The sequence below is a fragment of the Stomoxys calcitrans genome, chromosome 5 (assembly GCF_963082655.1).
Source record: "Stomoxys calcitrans chromosome 5, idStoCalc2.1, whole genome shotgun sequence".
Lineage (NCBI taxonomy): Eukaryota > Metazoa > Arthropoda > Insecta > Diptera > Muscidae > Stomoxys > Stomoxys calcitrans.
The window spans coordinates 134,736,464-134,755,650 of record NC_081556.1 but is presented as its reverse complement, the minus strand read 5'-3'; the positions used below and the strand labels follow the sequence as shown (position 1 = coordinate 134,755,650).

Below are 19,187 nucleotides of genomic sequence, written 5' to 3'. Positions count from 1 at the left end.
GTACTATCTTCAAAGTTCAACGAAATGGTTTTTGATTTTCCTAAAATAAACGCCATAGTATTCGTCGCCTAGAAATGCAGTTTTTTGTTTTCGTTTCTTTTTTTTCGACAGGACCAACAACAATTACAAAAAGCTGTGGGAATTTTTTCTAACGATATGCAACTGTCTACATTTGGAGCTTTATGCTGGCATTTTAAAGAAAAAAGAGGACATAAGAAACTTCATAAAGTTCTTTTGGTATTTTCTTTTTACCAACTTTGGTTTATTTGGTCTTACTCATTTATATTGCAAGAGGACTAAGACGACATGCTGTTGCTTTACCATAGATTCGGAAGAATAATAATTTCATCATTACGTTTGTAAACCTGAAGATGTTAGTTTACAGTACGAATATAGTAACTTTTAATTTCATTTATTTACTAGCTGAACCGGGCCCACTCCGCTGCGCCTTCTTTAACTCTCTAATATCTTTTTAGGGTGGAGATACTTCGCCCTGAATGCGGATATCGAATTCATGCCATTATAGCCTAAGACGCTGAGCTCATTCGAATCCTGGCGAGAACATTGGACAAAACGGTGGTACAATGCCATGCATGGTCATTTAAAAACATTTTCCCCAAAGAGGTATCGCACTGCTGGACGCCGTTCGGACTCGGCTATAAAAAAAAGGTCCCTTATCATTGAGTTTAAACTTGTATCGGAAATCACTCATTGATATGTGAGAATTTGCCCTTTCTCGATTCCCGGTGGTAATGTTCTTCCCTAGGGTAATTTTTTCATTAGGGGAGAGATGGTACCTCAGACGTTTCGACTCAAATATGAATATCAAATTCGTGCTGCACTTCCAAATCCCTTTCATTTGAGCCCCATATTGCCATGGCCGGTAAATATGAACCGTTTGTAGGGTGTTTTGGGGCTGGGGCGGGCACCGGCACTTTGCACTGAAAATAGATATCAAATTCGTTCTTTATTCCCAACGGAAATGAAGTTCAGTTAAGGGGGCTCTTTAGGGCGTACCCCAAACACTTGGCTCCAAAATTGGATATAAAATTAGTTTTCTACCCTCAAATACCTTTCATTCGAGTCCCATATTGACATAATGGGTCAAATAACCCATTTGACGTGTGTTTAGGAGGAAAAACGCCACCTAGACTTGAACGCAAATTTTAATGTCATATTCGTAATCTACTCCCTTATACCTTTCATTTGAGTCCCACATAGCCATGATCGGCTAATATGCCCTTTTATCGTATTTGGGGGTGGACTCAAATTTTAATACCATATTCGTTTTTTGGTGTCCCATATCTTTCATTTGAGACCCTTATTGTGCCCATCGGACCACTTTCTGATATGGGTGTAGTTTTTGGGGTAAAGGGGAGGGTCCGCCTCCACCCGATATCTAAAAATTATATAGCCTATGTTTCCTTCCAGGCGTATTGTACACAATTTATGAAAATGAAAAAAAAAAAAACTGATTTTAGCCTAGTATCATATAGTCATAGCGTTTTTGAGGGGTGGCATGACCCCCTATACTTTGTAAGCACGATTCGAACTTCATTCGGAACCTTTCATTTGAGCTCCAATATGTCTGTTTGGGGGAGTTTCGTATTCTACCTTCCAGTACCTTTCATTTGATGCCTATATTGTCCCGATCGGGCAACTTTTGATTTTGGGTTGTGTTTTTGGCATAAGGGGGAGGGTATGTCCCCCTTCCTATACCGAAAAATGTATGGCCTATGTTTCCTTCCCGACCAATCTACATAATATGCAAAAATTTCGTAAAAATCGGTTCTGCCGTTATTCAGTCTATACGGAACAAACAAACCGAGTCGCATATATCCGTGATTGGCTAATGTGCCCATTTTGGGCGTTTTTGTGGGGTTGGGATGACCCCCTATACTTCGACATTAATTTGTATGCCAGATTCGTTATCAACTCCCGCATATTTTTCATTTTATACCCATATTGTACTTATCGTTCCACTTTTGATTTTGGGTGGTGTTTTGGGGGTAACGGTGGAGGGTCCGTCCCCTTCCGTTATCAATAAATTATAAATCCTATTCCTACTTCCTGACCATATTCGTAATCTACTCCCGAATAACTTTCATTTGAGTCCCATATTGTCATGTTCTTCAAATAAAACTATTGGGTTGCCCAAAAAGTAATTGCGGATTTTTTAAAAGTAAATAAATGCATTTTTAATAAAGCTTAGAATGAACTTTAATCAAATATACTTTTTTTACATTTTTTTCTAAAGCAAGCTAAAAGTAACAGCTGATAACTGACAGAAGAAAGAATGTAATTACAGAGTCACAAGCTGTGAAAAAATTTGTCAACGCCGGCTATATGAAAAATCCAAAATTACTTTTTGGGCAACCCATATTTTAAATGGTTTTGGGACTGGGGCAGCCCCCCAGGTACTTGGACCCAACTTGTATTATGAGATTCGTACTCTACTCTTGAATACCTTTCATTTGAATCCCATATTATCCCAATCGGTCCACTTTTATTTCTGGATAGTACTTTTGGGGTAAGGGGGAGGGTCCGGCCCCCTCCCCATATCAAAAAATTATATAGCCAATTTTTCCTTCCAGACCAACCTGCACAATCTGTGAAAATTTCAAGGCAATCGCTTCAGCCGTTTTTGAGTCTATACGGAACAAACAAACACAAATTGAATTTTATATATAAAGATTGAACTTTTTGTTAAAAATTTAAAATTTTTATTTTTTCTGCGAATTTTTATACCCTCCTCCATAGGATGGGCGTATACTAATCTCGTCATTATGTTTATAACACCTCGTAATATGCGTCTAAGACCTCATAAAGTATATATATTCTTGATCGTGGTGACATTTTAAGTCGAACTAACCATGTCCACGCTAACGTTTGAAAGAGTAGAGCTAGCCACTTGAAATTTTGCACAAAAACTTCTTATTAGTGTAGGTCGGTTTGGATTATAAATGGGCCAAATTGGTACATGTTTTGATATAGCTCCCATATAAACCGATCTTGGGTCTTGACTTCTTGAGCCTCTAGAGGGCGCAATTCTTGTCCGATTTGACTGAAATTTTGCACATAGTGTTTTGATATCACTTCCAACAACTGTGCTAAGTATGGTTCAGATATGTGCTAAGTATGGTTCAACTCGGTCCATAACCTGATATAGCTGCCATATAAACCGATCTTGGGTCTTGACTTCTAGAGCTTTTCGAAGGCGGAATTCTTATCCGATTTGACTGAAATTTCGCACATAGTATTTTGATATCACTTCCAACAACTGTGCGATGTATGGTCCGAATCGTTTTATAACCTGATATAGCTGCCATATAAACCAATCTTGGGTCTTGACTTCTTGAGCCTCGGGGTTGATTATATTGTAAATGGGCCAAATCGGTCCATGTTTTCATATAGCTCCCATATAAACCGATCTTGGGTCTTGACTTCTTGAGCTTTTAGAAGGCGGATTTCTTATCCGATTTGACTGAAATTTCGCACATAGTATTTTGATATCACTTCCAATAACTGTGCGAAGTATGGCCCAAATCGTTTCATAACCTGATATAGCTGCCATATAAACCGATCTTGGGTCTTGACTTCTAGAGCTTTTAGAAGGCGGAATTCTTATCCGATTTGACTGAAATTTTGCACATAGTGTTTTGATATCACTTCCAACAACTGTGCGAAGTATGGTCGAAATCGTTCCATAACCTGATATAGCTGCCATATAAACCGATCTTGGGTCTTGACTTCTTGAGCCTCTAGAGAGCGCAATTCTCATCTGATTTGGCACAAATTTTGTAAAACGGCTCCTCCGATGGCTTTCAACGTACGTGTGCAATATGGTTAGAATCAATCTATAGCTTGATACAGCTTCCATATAAACCGATCTCCCGATTTTGCTTCTTGGGCCCCGAATCGGACTAAAACTAAAAACAGATACTGCGCAAAGAACTCGACAGATGCGACCATGGTGGAGGGTATTAAGATTCGGCCCGGGCGAACTTAGCACTTTGGAATTTTACGGCCAAGTTTCTTTGTTTTGCGATTCGCCTTCTGTACTTTCGAGTTGAGCTTAATGATCGAACATATTTTGTCTGACGAGTTTCTACTCTTACCAGAGGCCTCTTGGACTCTTTTTTAAGTGTTGCAGTTTTAAGAGTCATACATATGACACAAAAAGCTTTATTATACCACCTACTTTAATGAGTTGGAGGATTGTGTAATAAACTCTTCATTCCGTCTGTAACATCACGAAATATCTGATCAGCGTTGTAGGGTATATAATATTTATAAGACCTTGCCATATTTATACCCACCATCCCCTCTTGTTTTCTCAACCCTACGATTCTGTTTTTCTAGTTTTGATCAAAAACTGAGACTACATAGAAATAAAAAAAAACTAAAATCAAAGTTTTCTGTTGTCTGGCATGTCAGTGAAGTTTTGCAAATGTTCTTTTTTCCACATAATTTGGTGATGCATTTGTATATTTACACACACATATATACGGAAAATTATTCTTTACACACTCTTTTATGTATGTATGTAAGTATGCATATTATAAAATACCATAAATTTTCTTTAGATTTCATATTTCGCTGACATTTGTCATAAGCGCTCACAAACGAAAGAATAATTGTGAAAAAGCCATTGCAGGAAAACCCAGCATGCAAAAGAGTCCAAACAATTTGAAAGAAAACAGATCCCTTTTGCCTTACACAAGGAAACAAACAAAAAAATTTTGTATATATGGCCCGGTTTGATTCGCTATGTACCCTAAAGTGGATTTCTAAAATTGAATATTTCTTTGAATGTTATGGAATCTGTGTCCAGAGTCATGAGTTTTTCTCGAATCTACATTATTTTATTTGTTTATCGCATATTTTTTAAGTCCTTTAATTTGAGCCTGATATTGTCCCGAAAGGTCTACGTGTCCATTATATAGGGGTTTTGTGGCGGGCCCCAGATACTTGCCTCAAATTCGAATATGAGATTCGTTCATTACTCTCAAAGTCCTTTCGTTTAATTCCTACGCCTGGGAGATATTTGGAGGACCTCAGACATTTGATTTTTATACCCACCACAGAAGGATGGGGGTATATTCATTTTGTCATTCCGTTTGCAACACATCGGTATATTCATTTCCGACCCTATAATGTATATTTATTCTTGATCAGGGTAAAAATCTAAGACGATCTAGACATGTCCGTCCGTCTGTCTATTGAAATTACGTTACAGTCTTTAAAAATTGATATATTGAGCTGAAACTTTGCACAGATTCTTTTTTTGTCCATAAGCAGGTTAAGTTCAAAGATGGGCTATATCGGACTATATCTTGATATAGCCCCCATATAGACCGACCCTCCGATTTAGGGTATTAGGCCCATAAAAGCCACATTTATCTTCCGATTTTGCTGAAATTTGGAACAGTGAAATGTGTTAGGTCCTTCGACATCCTTCTTCAATTTGGCTTAGATCGGTTCAGATTTGGATGTAGCTGCCATATATACCGATCCTCCGATTTAGGGTCTTAGACCCATAAAAGCCACATTTATCATCCGATTTTGCTGAAATTTGGGACAGTGAGTTGTGTTAGGCCCTTCGACATCCTTCATTAATTTGGTTTAGATCGGTACAGATTTGGATATAGCTGCCATATAGACCGGTCCTCCGATTTAGGGTCTTAGACCCATAAAAGCCACTTTTATCATCCGATTTTGCTGAAATTTAGGACAGTGAGTAAAGTTAAGCCGCTTGACATACTTCTGCAATATGCCACAGATCGGTCCAGATTTGGATACAGCTGCCATATAGACCGATTCGCCGATTTAGGGTCTTAGGCCCATAAAAGCCACATTTATCATCCGATTTTGCTGAAATTTGGGACAGTGAGTAATGTAAGGTTCCTCGACGTCCTTCTTTAATTTGGCTTAGATCGGTTCAGATTTGGATATAGCTGCCATATAGACCGATCCTTCGATTTTGGGTCTTAGGCCCATAAAAGCCACATTTATCATCCGATTTTGCTGAAATTTGGGACAGTGAGTTGTCTTAGGCCCATCGACGTCTTCCTTCAATTTGTCCCAGATCGGTTCAGATTTGGATATAGCTGTCATATTGACCAATCTCACGATTAAAGGTTTTGGGCCTATAAAAGGCGCATTTATTATTCGATTGTGGTGAAATTTGGGACAGTGAAATGTGTTAGGCCCTTCGACATCCTTCTTCACTTTAGCTCAGATCGGTTAAGATTTGGATATAGCTGCCATATAGACCGATCCGCCGATTTAGGGTCTTAGGCCCATAAAAGCTACATTTATCATCCGATTTTGCTGAAATTTGGGACAGTGAGTTGTCTTAGGCCCATCGACATCTTCCTTCAATTTGTCCCAGATCGGTTAAGATTTGGATATAGCTGCCATTTAGACCGATCCGCCGATTTAGGGTCTTAGGCCCATAAAAGCTACATTTATCATCCGATTTTGCTGAAATTTGGGACAGTGAGTTGTCTTAGGCCCATCGACATCTTCCTTCAATTTGTCCCAGATCGGTTCCGATTTGGATATAGCTGCCATATAGACCGATCTCTCGATTTAAGGTTTTGGGCCTATAAAAGCGCATTTATTGTCCGATGTCGCCAAAATTTAATACAGTGAGTTAAGTTAAGCCGCTTGACATACTTCTGCAATATGCCACAGATCGGTCCAGATTTGGATATAGCTGCCATATAGACCGATCTCTCGGTTTTAGGTTTTGGGGACATAAAAGGGGCATTTGTTGTCCGATGTCGCCAACATTTAGGACAGTGAGTTAAGTTAAGCCCCTTAACATACTTCTGCAATATGGCACAGATCGGTCCAGATTTGGATATAGCTGTCATATACACCGATCTTTCGGTTTTAGGTTTTGGGGCCATAAAATGGGTATTTATTGTCCGATTTTTCCCAAATTTGAAACAGTGAGTTATGTAAGGCTCCTCGACGTCCTTTTTGAATTTGGCCCAGATCGGTTCAGATTTGGATATAGCTGCCATATAGACCGATCCTCCGCTTTAGGGTCTTAGACCCATAAAAGCCACATGTATCATCCGATTTTGCTGAAATTTGGGACAGAGAGTTGTCTTAGGCCCGTCGACATCTTCCTTCAATTTGTCCCAGACCGGTTCAGATTTGGATATAGCTGCCATATAGACCGATCTCTCGATTTAAGGTTTTGGGCCCATAAAAGGCACATTTATTGTCCGATTTCGCCGAGATTTAGGACAGTGCGTTGGGTTAGGCTTTTCGACATTTTGCCTCACCTTGCCCTAAATCGGTCTAGAATTGGATATAGCTGTCATGTAGACCGATATCTCGATTTAAAGTCCTGGTCCCATAAAAGGCGCATTTATAATCCGATTTCACTGAAATTTGACCCAGTGACTTATGTTAGGCTTTTTGGCATCTGTGTCGTATATGGTTCAGATTGGTTTATTTATAAGTATAGCTACTAGAAAGACCAATATTTTGTTATACACAATTGAACAATGACTTGTACTTATTAGTATTTGCTTCAAATCGGAACATATTTCGATATAACTGCTATGGGACATAAGGTATGCAATTTTCAACGGATTTTGATGAAAGGTGGTTAACATATATACCCGAGGTGGTGGGTATCCTAAGTTCGGCCCGGCCGAACTTAACGCCTTTTTACTTGTTAATATTCGTACTACACTTTCAAAGAACTTTCATTGAGGTCACATATTGTCCCGGTCGACTTGGTGTCAGAAATTCATATTAGATCCGTAATCAACTTCCAATGGCGTTTTCTTTGAGCCCCATATTGTCTCCATCAGTCGACATGTTCTACCAAGGATCATTTGGCGCTCCTCCACGCTTGCTCCCGAATTTGAAGACCAAATTTTTACTCTACATCCAAACACCTTTTAATTGAGTCCCATACTACCCTGAACAGACAGACAACTGTTTCTTTTAGGTGGGTTTTTTGGGAAGTTGCCAAACTTTGATATCAAATTCATAGGCTTACTCAAATTACTTTCGGTCGAGTCTCATATCGTTCTTATCGGTCTACTTTTCTGTTTGATTGGCTTTTTGAGGTAGGGGTGGCCCTCCCGAGACATTTTGGCAAACTTTGATATCTGGTTAGTGTTCTACTCCCAAATATTTTCCTTTCATTTGAGTTCCATATTGTCCCGATCGGTCTCTATGTCCCTGTTAGGAGATTTTGAAGTGGTTTTTGGAGTGAAGCGTCCTTACTGAGACCAGAATCTATATTTTGATACATCTTTAATATTCTACCTCACAAAACCTTTCAGTTGAGCCCCATATTGTTACCATCGTTCCGATTTTAATTTTGGTTGATGCTTTCGGGGCAAGGTAAAGGGTACTTCCTATAAAAACAAACGCATAAAAACAAACGCACTGTTTCAAATTTCATCAAAATCGGATGAAAAATCATCCTTTTATGAGATCAATGCTCTATATCGGCACATCGGTCTATATGGCAGCTATATCTTAATATGGTACGATCTGGACGATGTTTGACTGAAAGGTGTAGAGATCTATCAAAACGCCGCCAAAAGGGACTGAGGTCCTGTCATCTTGTCTACCGGGGTTCAAGAGTGACTTAACAGTAAACTACAGCTTGCCTAAACCGGTACCTAAGTTACATTGCTCCAAGTGTTTCAGCCTGTCAACCGGGGTTCAAGAGTGACTTAACAGTAAACCACAGATTGCCTAAACCGGTACCTAAGTTACATTGCTCCAAGTGTTTCAGCCATAAATTCCGCTTATGTTCGTTGACTTCCCGGTAAGAGGGACCGTACTACGAATGCCATCACGCTCATCTGCGAGTACCATTGCCTGCGCCGGAAAATTAGGCCGCACTTGGGGTATTCGACCGGCTGGTATAGGTTAGGAGGCGACCGCAGCATAGAGGTTAGCATGTCCGCCTAAGACGCTGAACGCCTGGGTTTGAATCCTGGCTAGACCATCAGAAAAAATTTTCAGCGGTGGTTTTCCCCTTCTAATGTTTCCAACATTTGTGAGGTACTATGCCATGTAAAACTTTTCTCCAAAGAGGTGTCGCACTGCGGCACGCCGTTCCGACTCGGCTATAAAAAGGAGACCCTTATCATTGAGCTTAAACTTGAATCGGACTGCACTCATTGATATGTGAGAAGTTTGCCTCTGTTCCTTAGTGGAATGTTCATGGGCAATTTTTGTATTTTTGGTATAGGTTAGGATAGATTTAAGTGGCAGTCTGCCTTCAGACTCACTTAGACGTTTTCGTCCATTGTGATATCACAGGAACAGAAGAACGAAGATGCCTTCTAGTTCTTACCGTTGAACCATCCAGATCCTGCGAACCATTTAAAAATCCCAATAACTTGCGAATGTTCACATCCGCTAAATCAGAAAGGTTCTCAAAGAAATGAACTTAAAGTGGAAATCCTTCTGACTGCTAGTGCGGGACACACACACGGAAGGTGTTCCATAGTCTTTTCTTCTTCCATGTCCTCACAGCTTCTGAAAAAGTCATTGCTGGCAACCTTCAGTGTGTCAGCATGTTTTCCGATTAGACAGTGATCTGTCATGACGTACACAATGACAGAGACGTCTGTTCTAGCCAATGACAGCAAATCGTAGACCTCTTCAAGTCTAGGCCACACAGTTTTGGAATGCTCACAGCCGCCTCTTTGTGACCATCTATCATTTGTTGTCCTTCAGGCATGGTCCTGAAAACTTAGCTTACATGTCGCTAGAGGCATTCCCACAGATTCCAGGATCCCTGGAATGTGTAGGGTAGTTCCTAGTCTCGCAAGCTCGTCCGCTGTACAATTCCCTGGGATATCTCTGTGGCCCGGCACCCCAGAACCCAGGTGAATTTTGAATTGTGCAGCCACCTCGTTGACAGATCTGCCATAGTCGAGGGCGGTTTTTGTGTTCAGAAATACGTTCTCCAAGGATTTAATGGCCGCCTGACTGTCTGAGAAGATATTTATGCCAATCATTGTAATGACTTTGTACCTTAGCCATTCCACCACTTCCTTAATTGGGAGGATTTCCGCTTGATACACAAAAGGTGGTCGGGTAACCTTTTCGATATGACCAGTTCTAGATCTTAAGAGTACACCCCAAAACCCAAATGGTCATTTAGTATGGAACCATCCGTATAGGAGTCTATGTAACTTCTGTTACCAGGGATATCACAGTTCCAATAGGTTCAATCAGGTATATTGGTACAGTACTTTTGATCAAAAAACGGCTCAGGTGTAATCCACACTGCCTGAAATATCGAATATTGTATCAAGGATAACACAGTGTTCGTAGCCGCTATGTGAACAATGGGAGAGCTCCCTTAACCTCACGGCAGTGGTCGCTGCAATTTGTCTAGCCACATTGTCCACAGGCATAAGATGTAGCATTAAATTCATTGCATCAGATGGTGTCGTCCTCAGTGCGGCTGTGAGCAGTAGGTGGACTTTTGAAGCGCAGTCCACCAGACCACAACACTATATAGCAGCCTTCGGAACCGGTTAAGTATTGGGTAGAGGGTGGATTTTTGAAGCACCGTCCACCAGACCACAACACCATATAGCAGCCTTTGGAACCGGTTAAGTATTGAGCAGAGGGTGGATTTTTGAAGCGCCGTCCACCAGACCACAACACCATATAGCAGCCTTTGGAACCGGTTAATTATTGAGCTGAGGGTGGATTTTTGAAGCGCCGTCCACCAGACCACAACACCATATAGTATTATAGGTCTGACAACTGCAGATATACCCAATGCATGACACACGGTCTAAACCCCCAACTTTTGCCCAACTTTTGCCAATGGCTCTCTTGCAGGTGTATAGGGCAAGAGTTGCCTTTCTTGCTCTTTCCAAAATGTTGGATTTGAAGTTCAATTACCTGTCCACCAAAACACCCAGGTATTTTGCGCTTTCTGCAAATCGAACATTCTCTCCACCCAAGGAGACAGGTTCCACTGTAGGCAACTTGTATCTCCTGCTGAAATAAACTACCTCCCAAGGAGTCAGGTTCCACTGTACTTTTCAATCCCGACACGAACCAGAAGAGTGCAGAGAAGGTACTCCGGGATATGCCTCTCCCATGATGAAAAAAGGACGAACACTGAGGTGGCAGCCCTTGCCGATGAAAATTCCATCGGGTCAATCCGGTGTGTACAACCAGCTGCCATGGGAAGGCAGCCTAATAAATATTTGTCAAATTTTTCATTGAAAGTGAGAAAATACGAGTATGTTGTGAATTTTCATAACTTTTTTGAAAATCCATATCAAATAAAGTTTGTTAACTATCAAATTTTCCGTTACTTAGTGTTACTGGTCTTGATATTTTTCGGTTTGGCATTCCTTTCGTACTTACAAAGAAAACAAATATGCTTAATGGTCATATTTTTGGGAAAAGTTTTCTCCTACTCTGTCTCTTTCTCTCTCTCTCTCACTCTCCCCCTATGTGGGTTCCATCAAATGCGGGATTATATGATTTTTTTTTATCCTTAGTTCCACAGCCATTTTTATAACGCTTCCAAAGAAAGAACATTAAACAGAAATTTCTTATGCAAGTGTCGCCTCCCGAGTTCTCTTTTTTTCATTGAAACCCCATCTTTTAAGCGTGTGTTTGCATTTAGAACAAGGACACCATCATTTCAACTTAAACCTAAAAACATTCAATGAATTTTGTTATGAATTTCAAAGATTCACGAGAATCCTTCTATGGGTTTCAAATAGATTTGACATACAATTTTTTTGGTAACGATTTTCTTTTGTTTTTTTTTTTTTGTTATCTTTTGGTATTTTACTTCTGTTTTACCGAAACTTAAAACGTTTTGCAAATATATTCACATAAATTAAATACTTTCGTATTTCATTTCAGGCCGTCATCAAGAAGACCCGCATAACATGCAAATGCCATGGCGTTTCCGGTTCATGTAGTTTGATAACCTGTTGGCAACAGTTGTCATCGATAAGAGAAATTGGTAAGTTTTGCGGTTGATTTCATAGACGAAGCCTTCAATTATGCTGTAAGGATATGCATGTGCATTGTGTGAAAGTGCACATGCTTGGACGTGTGCAAAGAGTAGACATTGCCATTGTGGTTTAATTAAGAAATGACCTATTTACCAGGAAAGTAAAATCATTTCAGCTACAATGACTGCTAGAAGGGGCATAGTGGAGTAAATTTTAGTAATTATATCGGTTTTAATTTTGAGAATGGCATACAATTTGAATTTTGTCTAAAGACAAAATTTCAATGAAATTTTCTCTAAAGACAAAATTTCAATGAAATTTTCTCTAAAGGCAAAATTTCCATGAAATTTTCTCTAAAGACAAAATTTCAATGAAATTTTCTCTAAAGACAAAATTTCCATGAAATTATCTCTAAACACAAAATTTCCATGACAAAATTTCTCAAAGGACAAAATTTCCATGACAAAATTTCTCTAAGGACAAAATTTCAATGAAATTTTCTCTAAAGACAAAATTTCAATGAAATTTTCTCTAAAGACAAAATTTCCATGAAATTTTCTCTAAAGACAAAATTTCCATGAAATTTTCTCTAAAGACAAAATTTCCATGAAATTTTTTCTAAAGACAAAATTTCCATGAAATTTTCTCTAAAGTCAAAATTTCCATGAAATTTTCTCTAAAGACAAAATTTCCTTGAAATTTTCTCTAAAGACAAAATTTCAATGAAATTTTCTCTAAAGACAAAATTTCAATGAAATTTTCTCTAAAGACAAAATTTCAATGAAATTTTCTCTAATGACAAAATTTCGATGAAATTTTTTCTAAAGACAAAATTTCGATGAAATTTTTTCTAAAGACAAAATTTCGATGAATTTTTCTCTAAAGACAAAATTTCAATGAAATTTTCTCTAAAGACAAAATTTCCATGAAATTTTCTCTAAAGACAAAATTTCCATGACAAAATTTCTCAAAGGACAAAATTTCCATGACAAAATTTCTCTAAGGACAAAATTTCAATGAAATTTTCTCTAAAGACAAAATTTGAATGAAATTTTCTCTAAAGACAAAATTTCCATGAAATTTTCTCTAAAGACAAAATTTCCATGACAAAATTTCTCTAAGGACAAAATTTCCATGACAAAATTTCTCTAAGGACAAAATTTTCATGAAATTTTCTCTAAAGACAAAATGTTCATGAAATTTTCTCTAAAGACAAAATTTTCATGAAATTTTCTCTAAAGACAAAATTTCCATGAAATTTTTCTAAAGACAAAATTTCCATGAAATTTTTCTAAAGACAAAATTTCCATTAAAATTTTCTCTAAAGACAAAATTTCCATGAAATTTTCTCTAAAGACAAAATTTCCATGAAATTTTCTCTAAAGACAAAATTTCAATGAAATTTTCTCTAAAGAAAAAATTTCCATGAAATTTTCTCTTAAGACAAAATTTCCATGAAATTTTCTCTCAAGACAAAATTTCCAAATTTTCTCCAAAGACAAAATTTCCATGAAATTTTCCCTAAAGACAAAATTTCCATGAAATTTTCCCTAAAGACAAAATTTCAATGAAATTTTCTATAAAGACAAAATTTCACTGAAATTTTCTCTAAAGACAAAATTTCACTGAAATTTTCTCTAAAGACAAAATTTCAATGAAATTTTCTCTAAAGACAAAATTTCAATAAAATTTTTTATAAAGACAAAATTTCAATGAAATTTTCTCTAAAGACAAAATTTCAATAAAATTTTTTATAAAGACAAAATTTCAATGAAATTTTCTCTAAAGACAAAATTTCAATGAAATTTTCTCTAAAGACAAAATTTCAATGAAATTTTCTCTAAAGACAAAATTTCAATGAAATTTTCTCTAAAGGCAAAATTTCAATGAAATTCTCTTAAAGACAAAATTTCAATGAACTTTTCTCTAAAGACAAAATTTCAATGAACTTTTCTCTAAAGACAAAATTTCAATGAAATTTTCTCTAAAGACAAAATTTCAATGAAATTTTCTCTAAAGACAAAATTTCAATGATATTTTCTCTAAAGACAAAATTTCAATGAAATTTTCTCTAAAGACAAAATTTCCATTGAAATTTTCTCTAAAGATAAAATTTCATTGAAATTTTTTCTAAAGATAAGATTTTTCATTTATTTTCTCTACGACAAAATGTTAGTGACATCTGGATTGTAGTGGGGTACTGCAATCTCGAGTTTGTGTCCTTACTAACTTTAGTAGGCGCTAGATACGTTCTTATCATCAAAAACTGGCTAAGATTAGTATGCATTATGTGGATAGTGCAGTTTACAACCTCACGACATATTTCATTCGCTTTTGTTCATACTTGTATACAACTTGACAAGGTGTGCCGGACTATCTGTTAATGCTGATAATGTATTACGGCAATACTCTCAACGTTAAAGCAGTTTCATTAAATGCCTGAAATTAGGCTTCGGATAGAATGAATCCTTCTTTGTCTTGGCTAAATACATTATGGGAACTTTGTTATCATTAAGTTGCCCAACCACATCCCTATCCATCTCGGTTTATGTCTTGGCTAAAACTTTTAGCGCCTGTGGTAATAAAAACGGAAACGCTATTATCAGGAACTGCTGCTAAAAGTAGTTGGCAACGAGAGAAAAAGATGGTTTTTGAATATTTTTTTATAATTATCTGAAATCTGCATTACCTCATCGATGGTGTGTCTCTTGGCTATAACTGGTTGCCGTTGTTTAAAATTTGGCGATAGTGAAGTAATTAAGGTCAACGGTGTTATCATTTGCTATGAATTGAGAACTAAAGCACACTTTTAGGCAGCATTATTTGATATTCAAAATTTTTTAAAAACCTCTTAATACAATAGCTGAGTGCGACAGGTAGTTATGTGTATTTTTATATACATGCAATTTTAAAAGTTTGTCAAAATTGTTAATTTACATATGATTTACCATTTTTGCTATCATATGCGGATGACATAACCTGAAAATGTGAACAAATCTGATCTTTTTTATGCGTAATAATTGTTAAAGTTGTGAGAAAGGTGGTTAAAACATAAATTTTTTAAAACAATTTAATTTGGGGTTGTTTTCATTCGATTGACAACAATAACAGCTAATATGTTAATGTTTTTGTCAGAAGGAATAGAGCACGTTTGAAACTACAAAATTACATGTGCTATTTTGAAAAGTGAATTTCATATGCTAGTTTCGTTTGTATCACCCGATGTTAGTTTCGTTTGTATCACACGACATGTGCTAAATTTGACACGTCTTAAGACACCTAAATACCGTGTAATAGAGCCTTTAACATATATACGTGTATATGTGTTGTTGTTGTATCAGTTTATTGTGTTCTATCTTTCTGCTGGGTGATTCTGTTGAGTGTCAAGACACAGGAACTCTGCGACTAAAATGGGGTGCGTCCACAGGGATCTGGGTCTGAGTCGAGTCGGAACATACATCTTGCACGTCGGGACATACATCTTGCACGTCGACATCAATCCTTGCTCTGTAGGAGTTGAGGTGGTTGCATCTGCGGAACGTAATTGCGCCAAAACTACTCTGGTTTGCCGGGGGAGGTCTGTTTCTTCAGGTGCAATGGGAGGCGGTCGTTCTCCAAGGACTACGCATTCGCAGTAGCCGTTTACCGCATCTGCTACCGTGTCAGCATTGTCTAGGCCAGCTTGATATGCCGCTTTATCTAGGGGTTCTCTTTTGTGACGCTGAACCTCACGCTCTGGATCATGTAGATCTACCTTAAGGCTTATGGGCGGTGGATATCTATCCACAAGATGTTGATTTGGATGGTCTCTGCGACAACAGCCCAAAAGCTATTGTTTAGATAGCATGTTGTTATGTCTTCGCACATGAGGACTGAGGAGACAGTCGATCTAGCGATGACCGTCCGTCTGTCCGTCCGTCCGTCTGTCTGTCGAAAGCACGAGTTAAACTAACCGCTTGAAATTTTGCACAAATACTTTTTATTAGTGTAGGCCGGTTGGGATTGTAAATGGTTCAAATCGATTAATGCTTTGATATAGCTGCCCTATAAACCGATCTTGGGTCTTGACTTCTTGAGCCTCTAGAGGCCACAATTCTCGTCCGATTTGACTGAAATTTTGCACTTATTGTTTTGGTATCACTTCCAATAACTGTGTTAAGTATGATTCAAATCGATTCATAGTCTGATATCGCTGTCATATAAACCGATCTTGGAACTTGACTTCTTGAGCCAATAAAGCGCGCAATTTTCAAACGATTTGGCACATAGTGTTTTGTTATGACTTCCAATAACTGTGCTAAGTATGGCGGAAATCGGTACATAACCTGAAATAGCTGCCATATAAACCGATCTGGGATCTTGACTTTTCGAGCCTCTAGAGGGCGCAATTCAAATTGCGGGATAGCTGTGAACACCACACAGACCGGAACATTAAGGTCCGATTTGTGTGGTGTTCATTGCTGTCACGAGAAGTTTAGTTGCGTCTACAGTTCGCGGATAGTGGAATGCTCCAAACGGAGTAGCTGCAACGGCAGTCGCGGATAATCAGCGGTATCTAGCGGAGAGACCACCGCAGCGCAGATGTTAATATGTCCGCGATATGACGCTGAAAGCCTGGGTTCGAATCCAAAAATTTTCAGCGGTAATTTTCCCCTCCTAATGCTGGCAACATTTGTGAGGTACTATGCCATGTAAAACTTCTCTCCAAAGAGGTGTCGCATTGCGGCACGCCGTTCGGACTCGGCTATAAAAAGGAGGCCCCTTATCATTGAGCTAAAACTTGAATTGGACTGCACTCATTGATATGTGAGAAGTTTGCCCCTGTTCCTTAGTGGAATGTTCATGGGCAAAAATTGTAAAGAATGGAGTACACCCTACATCCAAACTTAAATTCGTAGACAAATAAGGATCATATGGGATTCAGATAAAGGCACTTATATTGTTAAACTGTTAATCAAGCGATATACTATTTTCGTAGCATGGTCCTTAACTAAAAGCTCTGTAATTGTCGAAAATAAATATTTCAAGGAAACTTTTGTTCCATATGAAGTAAAAGAAGTCGCAGCGGAGCGGGCCCGATTCAGCTAGTATTTTATAAAATTCAACTTTGAAGGAGTTTCTTACATTCAAACTTGGATTAAATTTTATGAATGCTTTTCTAGAAAATATTTGTCAGTCCAATTTTTTACATAGATTTTTAAATTTTTTTTTTTCCAGGTGACTATTTACGCGAAAAGTATGAGGAATCCACAGAGGTGAAATTGAATAAACGTGGCCGTTTACAGGTCAAGGATCCACAATTCAAAGTACCCACAGCCCATGACTTGGTCTACTTGGATGAGAGTCCAGATTGGTGTCGAAGTAACAAACAATTACAGTGGCCGGGTAAGTTTATCGTTGAAGCAGAACCCAAAAATACTGCACAAACTAATTTTTTGGGGGATTTTCTTTTTTTTTTTTATTTGCAGGAACACATGGCCGAGTTTGTAATAAAACCTCCAATGGCTTAGATGGCTGTGGCATTTTATGCTGTGGCCGGGGTTACAATACCAAAAATATTGTGGTGCGGGAGCGATGTAATTGCAAGTTCCATTGGTGTTGCCAAGTTAAATGTGATGTTTGTGTGAAAATTATCGAAGAGCATACGTGTAAATAAGAAATGGAAAACAAAATCTAACAGAATAATTAAAAACTAACAGCAAAATTAAATTTCGATTTTCTTTTCGTTTGGCAAAATTAAGCAAAACTATTTTCAATGTAAAGATTTCTCACTAAAAATCTATTAATTTCAATTTTGGTATGATTTGGAAAACGACAAGAAAAAGCTTATATTTAATAAAAAAAAGTAGCTTATAAAATGCAAAACAATAAAAACCAGAAATTATAAATTAAACAAAAATGGAAAACTCTAATTTATTTAAAATAATTAAATAGAAATTAGGAAAAAAACAAACACAGAGAGAAACAAAATGTTATATTTCTTGAAAAATATATTAAAGCAAGAGAAAAACCAAAAAAAAAAATCGAAATAAAATTCCATAGCATCTAAGAGCTAATTTTAATCTAATTAAGGCATAATAAGACCACTGACCCTCCCCCCACTATGTATGTATTTATTGAAGAAAACAAAAAAACGCGCTCTCTCTCTCACTCTCTGTCCCTGCCCTTAGAAGTTTAGAAGAAGAAAAAAACAAAAGAAACTAATATTAGAAATGCCACTACTTGTAGCAACTACTTTTAATTTCTACTTATAGCCCTTTTATTTTGTAAAATACTTATGGTAATCTTAAGTAATCGAACACTTAATTATAGCATTTCGAAAATGTAAGCGAAACCTTTATGCATTTATCCTCACAGAAACAGCTCGAATTAGTTTTATCACTCAGAGAATTACAAAAAAAAAAAAAAAAAAAAAAAAACACAAGAAAACGGAACACACATTTATTTTGAACTAATTTTAAATACAGAAGGTATTGTTTGATTGATTTGTTTTGACTACTTAATGATTAAATTATATATTTTAGATACCATTAATCACATTTGTGTTATATTTAAGTTATTGAAATTTAATTAATATTTTTTTATGGTGATGTCTAACGATGACTTGAGAGACCAAAGTGGTAGTAGGAACTGAAAGGTGAAGGACATACGCTTTTCAGAAAAAATTTTGATTTTGTGGTGCAGAGTTTTCCTTTAAAAAAAAAATCCAAAATTGAATTTTGACCAGTGCTGTGTCAACGAAATAAAAAAAAGTTAGATTTCCCCTGAGATTTTTGGTGTTTCTACATCAAATTGGCTTTCTATTACTAAATCCCGCAATAGTTTTTCTCCAACAGTTTTCATACCCTCCACCATAGGATGGGGTTATACTAATTTCGTCATTCTGTTTGTAACACCTCGAAATATTCGTCTAAGACCCCATAATGTATTGGGTTGCCCAAAAAGAAATTGCGGATTTTTCATATAGTCAGCGTTAAAAATTTTTTTTACAGCTTGTGACTCTGTGATTGCATTCTTTCTGCTGTCAGTTATCAGCTGTTACTTTTAGCTTGCTTTAGAAAAAAAGTGTAAAACAAGTATATTTGATTAAAGTTCATTCTAAGTTTTATTAAAAATGCATTTACTTTCTTTTAAAAAATCCGCAATTACTTTTTGGACAACCCAATATATACATTATATATATTCTTGATC

The 19,187-nt window shown here is 37.2% G+C and overlaps 1 protein-coding gene across 1 annotated transcript in view; it reads left to right on the top strand.

Moving 5' to 3' along the window:
- The window catches only part of LOC106091921 (protein Wnt-5), a 515,558-nt gene extending 497,166 nt beyond the window's left edge, over positions 1 to 18,392 (top strand). The window contains exons 7-9 of the mRNA XM_059370462.1: positions 11,902 to 12,004; positions 17,214 to 17,381; positions 17,465 to 18,392. Of these exons, the coding sequence (XP_059226445.1) occupies positions 11,902 to 12,004; positions 17,214 to 17,381; positions 17,465 to 17,652 (459 nt within the window). The 3' untranslated portion in view covers positions 17,653 to 18,392. The remainder of the gene's footprint in view (positions 1 to 11,901; positions 12,005 to 17,213; positions 17,382 to 17,464) is intronic.
- The last annotated feature ends 795 nt before the right edge of the window (positions 18,393 to 19,187 follow it).